At 49.6% G+C, this 7,868-nt stretch overlaps 1 protein-coding gene across 2 annotated transcripts; it reads left to right on the top strand.

Annotated features, from left to right (window-relative positions):
- Positions 1–318: 318 nt before the first annotated feature.
- On the top strand, positions 319–6,978 carry LOC144125611 (uncharacterized). 2 transcript variants are annotated; one of them, XM_077659141.1, is made up of 2 exons: positions 319–568; positions 2,881–6,978. In XM_077659141.1, the coding sequence occupies exon 2, from the start codon at positions 2,944–2,946 to the stop codon at positions 4,876–4,878; it is 1,935 nt and encodes a 644-aa protein (XP_077515267.1). In that variant the 5' UTR covers positions 319–568; positions 2,881–2,943; the 3' UTR covers positions 4,879–6,978. The 2 variants fall into 2 exon arrangements, with proteins under 2 accessions (XP_077515267.1, XP_077515268.1); XM_077659142.1 differs by lacking the exon at positions 319–568 and adding an exon at positions 1,813–1,973.
- Positions 6,979–7,868: the final 890 nt, after the last annotated feature.

The following is a 7,868-nucleotide window of genomic DNA, read 5'->3' as shown; positions in this document are numbered from 1 at the left end:
AGGGCGCCGGAAAAACCTCCGGGCGACGCGCCTTCGCGTCGCCTTTGATAAGCCCTGCGACGTGGCGGGAGTTTCAAATAAAGTGCCGTCCATCAGCAACAACCGGGTCAAGAGACCGGACGCGCTCCCGTCAATGAAGCCTTAAGAGACGTCAACAGATTGCGGGGCCGCGCAGCCACTAACGACACCGACTTCCTCGCGTATACAACAGCCCGAGCGCGTAGTGACGAAACCGCGCACTTACTCTCGACGTCATGAGCGCGTAAGACCGAGGGGCACGTTGGAGGCCATTCGGCACTAAGCATAACCAGCTGGCGGGAGACACTCGCTTGCGTTCGCTGCCGTGGGAACGGGGCGCAGTCCGTGGAGGGCCTCGCAGAGAGCGCAGTGACGAAACCAGTTCTACGCCAGAGCCTTTCATGAAGCGGCTACGACGGCCGACATCCGCTTGGCATTGGCTGCTGCGGCAGCCGACGGGAGTCCAGCGGAAAAACCACCGTCGTCGCGGTTGTTGTGCGGCCTCGGCTCTCAGAGAGGATGACCCGAGAAGAGCACGCCGTTCAAAGAGGTAAGCGACGCAAGGGCGTGTAGGGTGATTGTAGTCTATACTCGGGTACCACTTTCTGTCGCATTTCAGTAGAAACTGTATGCGAGCGACGGCTTCCACCAGTGCGATGCTCCCATGCGCTCACGAGGAGACCCGCAGGTCTGGAGGCCGCCGCCCTGAGCTCGTAACTTGAACTACGCAGTCGCAAAAAGCTGTCCTCGCGAGTGTAGTCGCCTGAACCATTAAAAATAACACGCCGTCAATGTCTTCCTGCTTCTCCTGTGGACTGTTGAATAAGCTTCGAAATTATCCCGAGACGGTGTCATGAGCACGCAAGCCAGGCTCATAATCTCGGAACTTTCATCGCTTAATTGTTCCGTTGTTTTGTTGTTGTATTTTCAAGTCGGTATGCTAATGTGAGGTGGACAGAAGGCTTTCATGTGTGTTCCGGTTTACTACATACATGACTGTACTAATTGAGACCGAGCTTGAAAAGAGAAACTCCCTACTAATGCGCGCGCGTATACCTCCAGCTCGTTAGTCGAAGGCCGTTGTCAGGTGCTGCTATACGAGAAACGGCATACGTTACGCGCGAAAAGCAAGTCTACTCGTGCTGTCAGAAGCCTGCTACGAAAGATAAACAAGCGGAGAAACGTCTTCATGCCAGCCACTAGTCACTCCTGGCCATCAGCGTTCATTCATATAAACAAGCGCCGTAGCGTGCAATACACGCGAGCATTCATTAACCGAATGCTTCATTTGTGGCCGCTCCATGCATTCTTTCATAGTCTGACGCGTCTAGTAAGCGCTTATTCGCTCTACATGCCAAAGGACTCCTGACACTGTCCATGCGGCTCTCTGGCGCACCACATACGGGTAACGCCATTACGGTAGCATTACCACAGCCGTCTCTCAAGAAGGCACGTGTCGTAGAAGCACCGCTGTCTGGACGAGGATGTTCACGTATACATCGTGTTCCGGGAGCAGACGGTGATGGGCAAACGCCGTAAGCGGTCTGCGCGAGAGAGCAGTTGTCGTGCTCCTTGTTCAAAGGTAACGCGGGAATGCAATATGAATGCCTTAATCATCCGAATGTGCCGTCGCCCAATTGCCGGTAGGGGAAAAAAATGCCACCACGTCCGCGGCCCGTGCCCGGTGATCGCTCGGCGATGCATAATTCAGGAGCCGCCGTACAAAAGCCCGCGCTCACGTGTTTCCCACGTTAGGCGCAAGCGACCCGGGTAAGTGTATGCGCCTTCCGCGCCAGTCGTGCGCTGTGGCTGACGCCGTGAGGACGCTCCTCTACTTGCCCTGACATACTCGGCAACAATGCGTCCCGCACTGCCGCAGCGGCTGCGGGCCGACGTGAGAGCTCTCCATAGCGACCTTGTACTTTGCACGTTTTGACTGCACCTATTCTGCTCTGGTGAGTGCTGCAAGTTTCACGTGTACCCAAGTTACGCTTTCGAGTGACTTGTGAAGTCATGCATCACGCATACATAACGTATACATGGTGTGACGGCTCAAGTTATACTTCATTGTTTGTTCGAGATATGTACGATCAAGTGAGCACGCGATTCCGGCTTCTGTTTTGAGCAGCAAAGTCGCCATTAGAATCGCAAAAATCTCTAGTTGCGTCCGATAGCATGTCAGTAAGATTGGATGCCGTACTAGCAAACTTAATTTTTCCCCCGTAGCATTCCAGGAAACAGGTCTGCGATCACCGTAATGTTAGAAGATCTTGTCGCTCTCCTTATTTCTATATCTGCACTTATGCAATGCCGTGGATGTTCTAGCACATAAAGCAATTTCATAGGCGATGTCTCGCATGTCGGTGCCAACGTAAACCACTGTTGAAATTTACAGTCTGAAAACCGGGCTTTCCGCGTGTATGTGGAGCGCCAGATTTTGACTTATCTTGAAGCTTGCCATTTTGTTTACTATCTCCTAGTGGAGGCCAGAGACGAACCCTAACTGTTTAGCGTATTATTATCAAATTTCTGAAATTTACTGTCCTAAAATTTATACTATTGGCCACAAAAGTTTTCGGGATGCATATGCTCGGGGGAAAAATGGCATTGCAACATTGCCTTGCGACCTAGCTGCCTGATAATGTCATACCAGCTGACGAAGCATGCACGTTCCAACACACCTTCAGACCTTACTGGCGACTGGCATGCGTGGCTGCAGAAACAAATTTTCTCCCACATACCAGCATCCCGTAAACATCTGTGGCCGACAGTGCGAGCTTATCTGCAGGCATAAGAGGATGGCAGAGGACCACCACATGGTTTCTTTCTCACGTTAAAATAATGCTCTCTAACTCGTTCCAGAACGAAGCCCATTTTCCTGAGCAACAGAACAAGCAAGAAAAGAAGACGTCGGATGATCCGGACATGCGTCTTCTCCCACACCTCCTCTTGCTACTGCTTGCGCGTTATGCGGCATCCCAGCGCGAATGCAACGGGACTATTATAAGTTACGCCAAGCAGGACGAGCACCCCGTGTTCGGCGATCTCTCCAGTGACCTGTTTGAATCGATTACCAAGTGCCCGTCTGACTTCGACTGCTGCAGTGATGGCACCTTTTCTTGCTACAACTGGACGTACTTAACGTGCTCCTGCACTGGATTCTGCGAGGACTTCGGAGACTGCTGCTGGGACTGTGAAAGGAGGGGAGTCGATGTGGACGCGGTTCCCCTCAATTCGAAATGGAGGTGTACTAGCTTGCTTCTCGAAGGCAGCGTCTCGAAGCATGCTTTTTTAGCGTCTCGGTGCGACGACTTGTGGCCTGTGCATGACGACGTTCGCGAGCGCTGTGAAAATGTCAATTTCAGTCCCGGCGAGATGTTCTTCTACATTCCGGTTACGAGCAAGCGATCGTTGGTAACGTATCGCAATGCTTTCTGCGCCTTCTGCAGTTACGATCTGGATGAGGTACAGTTCTGGAAGGTTGTAGTAGGGACTAACGGAAAGCAGAGGCTGCGGCCCCCTGTCTACATCACGGAGGATTTCTACGGCCACCTGCGCCAGTGCAGCCGATTCCCCCTCATTCAAGACTGCCCCGAGGAAACCGCGGAGTCTGTGACGCGACACTGCAAAGGTTTTTTCGCGCCTGTCATGGATGAGTCGTACGAATCTGTTTTCTACAAGAATGCCTACTGCGCGCGCTGCAACGGAGCCAACGTGGCGTCTCTCTCGTGCGTTCCAGCCGAGAGGATTAGTAGTAAGACGAGCGTTGAGGTTAAAGTTTCTGTCAAGCTGCCGGAACTTGACCTTTCCTCCATATTCCGGACTGTAGCCAAGAATGACAGCTGCTTCTCCGCATACAACGGAAAGTGTTACATCCAGTCTCTCACCTACCGCTACCGCAATGCCACAGCGGCTGGCCCGAGCATGGCGGTCATGATTCGCGGCTACCTAACCATCGTGTGCATATCGGTGTCGCTGTTCTGCCTGTTACTCAAGCTGGCCATCTACATCGTGTCGAAAGAAGGCCGCACCTTCTCTTCACGCTGCACCCTGTGTTTGTCGATGACGCTGTTCTTCACTCACCTGTTTTTCCTCGTCTTCAACGCAGCAGACTTTGGCCGCAAGGTGTGCATTGCGTCTGCAGTGTTCATCCACTTCGGCTTCCTGTCTACAGCCTTCTGGACCGCCGTGATATCGTACGACATCTGGAAGACGCTGATCCTCGTTCGCCGCCCCAGCGGCGACTGGAAGAGTCTCGTTCGGTACTGTCTCGCCGGATGGGGGCTGCCACTATTAGTGATCGGCGTGGCTTCTATCATCAACTGGACCCGGAGTGATTCACTGCTGTCGCCTTCGTACGGCATGCCGAGGTGCTTCATAAACAACAAGTGGAGTCACGTGGTCTTCTTCCTCGCCCCGATGCTGGTGCTGCTGCTTGTCGACATTTCCTTCTACTTGCACACGGTCTTCACCATTCGGAAGACGGAGTCGCAGTCTCAGAAGTTCGACTTCAAGACGAACGTGAAGCCGTCGAGGATCCTGCTGTTCGTGAAGCTTGCCTTCATCATGGGCGTCTCGTGGCTTCTGGGTCTGGTCAGCGGACTCGTCAACTCGCTGCTCATGGACTGCATCAGTATCGTCTTCATCGGGCTGCAGGGTGTGTTCCTCTTCTTCGGTTTCAGAGATCATCGGCGAATCTCCAAGATGGTGTCGTCCTCTTCACTGATCAGCGGACTCTTGAGCCAGCAGCGGTCACGATCGTCGACTACGGCGACGACAGACGTCGCCTTGGCTAACCAGCTGCCCGCCCTTGGGATTACTCACAGAGAGCGAATGTCGAATGACATTGCCTCTACTTGAAAGCACTGATGGCACTTGATGCACTGATGGCGGCATAACCATAGGCTGGTGTCATGTTACGACTCTCTTTATCCGATTCTGTTCATTTCTTGGTACCCGTCGCACAACGTGTCCGGTGTCAGCGATACCGGCGACATGAGGGGTCCGAGACAAATTATCATGGGCGAAAGTTGAAATTTAAATCAAGCTGGAATAGAGTCGCCATGTTATGCGAGCCATAAGATTCTTCGAATCCAGATGCGTGCCAAAGCAGCGGCTATATAAGTGGCACTGCGATGCCATCCGAGATTACAGACTATGCTGGATACGCATGCTCATATCTTTGCTTTATGATAGCAGGCACATCACGCTCAGTTAAAATAGATGAGAGATTATTCGTGTTACAACAGCTCAAATGTTTGGACTATTTTGAACGAAAATTTTTCATGAGGACAGGAACTAGCGTCGTAACGAGAGAATCTATGTATAGTTTGGTTTATGACGGTTTAACGTCCCAAAGCGACTCAGGCTATGAGGGACGCCGTAGTGAAGGGCTCCGGAATTTCGACCACCTGGGGTTCTTTAACGTGCACTGACATCGCACAGTACACGGGCCTCTAGAATTTCGCCTCCATCGAAATTCGACCGCCGCGGCCGGGATCGAACCCGCGTCTTTCGGGCCAGCAGCCGAGCGCCATAACCACTCAGCCACCGCGGCGGCAATCTATGTATAGTAGCCCATGTTTTCCTGATGGCGGCAGATCTGGTTTGGTCGCGACTTTACAATTTTGTTTTATTGCGACAATTTTTTGTTGTTGATTTTTAGCGGGACAGTTCTCAGTGATGCTTTTACGTTCTCTAAAGAGAAGGTGCGCTCAGGAGAAGCGACAAGGGAAGATGATGCCGCGTTATAACGCGGCATCGTATACTTTAATTAAACCCTGAGTTACATTACGGAGGACACATGAGCGGCAGCTTGACACTTACGCAGAAGCAGTCAAAGCTTTATTCAAGAGTCTTACAGGGTTCTTCACTTCTACAGTAATAGCCTGATGTCATATAGTAATAGCTTGATAGATGGATGTTTACCGGGCTTTACTGTATCGTAGTAGTAGCAATAGCAGTAGAGTTAGCGGTATAGTAATAATAGTTGCACGTATGTCGCATATATACAAAAAATCTCAGTGACGTCACCACTCCTGATAAATTGACTACCGTCTGATCGATGTGAGTTCAGCATTGCTGTGAGGATGTGCCATTTGCGGTCATCTGGTCAAATCTGTAGGGCCTGAAAAACTGCGGACGTGGCGGGCTTTGAACTAGCAGTAGTTAGTAGTAGCGGTAACAGTAGCGTTAGCCTTAGGAGCAGTAGCTGCAGTAATACTGTTTCGTGAAAGAAAACTCATTGTCGTCACAACTCCTTCATTCATGTTATTAGCTATTGGCCATTGACAATGTGCCATCTCTTTCAACCTGATCCATGAGGTTTCGACCCGTGTGGGATTTGGAGTCTGTGCTCTCGGTGGTGTTGGAGGAAGGATCGATGGTGGAATGGTCGCTGCAGTTGTCGATGCCACTGCATCACTCCGCAAAAGGACGAACAATCTGAGAGTTTTGTTTTCCTAATTTCATATCAGCTATCAAAGTTATCGTACAAGTACAGCGAAGTGGTAGCAGATATTCCACAACCTTGATTTTGCAAGCGAAGGCATTCTGAATATTATTAGGAAACGATGTAATGTTTGAAGTTACAATTACTGCTCGAAGAAAAAAAAGCTATCACTTACAGAAATGTTTGTAAAACCGATAGCGAGTTACTTAAGAGAAAAAATAGGCCTATATAGAAACTAGCAAAAACGCTGCCTTTTGGCACTATGCTAACGTTCGTACACTGTTCTGTTTCTCTGCTTGTTTTATGAGCGGTGCATTACTTCAAACGTTTCAGTTGTCGCTTCGATTGTCGCATGCGCGCATCTTGTTATACTTTTTAATTTATCTAGTCAAAAACTGCTGTGATTTGTGGTGTCGACTACATGTACAAGCCATCAAACATGAATGGTCGGACACTTGTACTTTGCTTTACGTGTATGAAATACATCTGAATAAAAGAAAGTGAAAGCCAAACGCAGTCAGTCATCTCATTAAATATCTGTTAAATATCAGTGTTTGTGTGTACGCGTCCAGCAATTTTTCTCTAAATATTAATAAATTCACCCCATGCCTGGGCCGGTTTAGAAATCTCATTACTGGATTCCCAAGCGAGTGAGCAGAAGGTTCCCGGGATTGCCTATAGGTGAGCTCTGAAATAATCGGTTTAACTCGTTCAGCCATTATCTCCCCTTGCTTTGCACTATAACCCGCAGTGCACCATCGCGCTTTCGTCAAATTTGTTATGAAATGGACAAAATTTTGAAACCACTGACGTCATAACACAGTGTGACCTACTTTGACTAAAAGTGCAAATATGTACGAAAGCGCTTAATACGCTACTTAATAGTCACGAAAATGTTCTCAACCCTCTCCCGCGCAAGCAGAAAGCGCTTATCTTGCGCGTCTGTATTTTATCCCTGTTTCCCAACCGGTTTTTCCAAGAAAATGGTTTCAGGAAGGGCTATTAAGCACTTGGCCAGACAATACAAGAAGAAGGCAGCAGAATAAACACCGTCTTCCTAAAGAAGTTAGTGGGAAAAAAAATGCCTGGGGGACATATGAAAACGAATATTCAACAGCCTCGGTATTAAGAGAACCGCAATTTACGACAGGCGACGAACAATTTAAAGCGATAAACGAACACATTTATTTAAGGCAAGTAGTGACTACAAATCCGGATTACGAGACTGAAATAGCTAGGGGAATAAAAATGGTGTAGAGTACAGTTGGCAGGTACTTTCCGGTCACGTGTACCCGTATCCCTTAAGAGGAAAGTATACAATAGTTGTGTCTTGCTAGGGCTCACCTATGGGACAGGAACGAAAAGAATTCAAATTAACTGCGGACAGTGCAGCGGCTGT

The sequence above is a fragment of the Amblyomma americanum genome, chromosome 3 (genome assembly GCF_052857255.1).
Source record: "Amblyomma americanum isolate KBUSLIRL-KWMA chromosome 3, ASM5285725v1, whole genome shotgun sequence".
Classification (NCBI taxonomy): Eukaryota; Metazoa; Arthropoda; class Arachnida; order Ixodida; family Ixodidae; genus Amblyomma; species Amblyomma americanum.
Note: the sequence above shows the minus strand (reverse complement) of the source record. Positions and strands in the feature narration are given on the sequence as shown.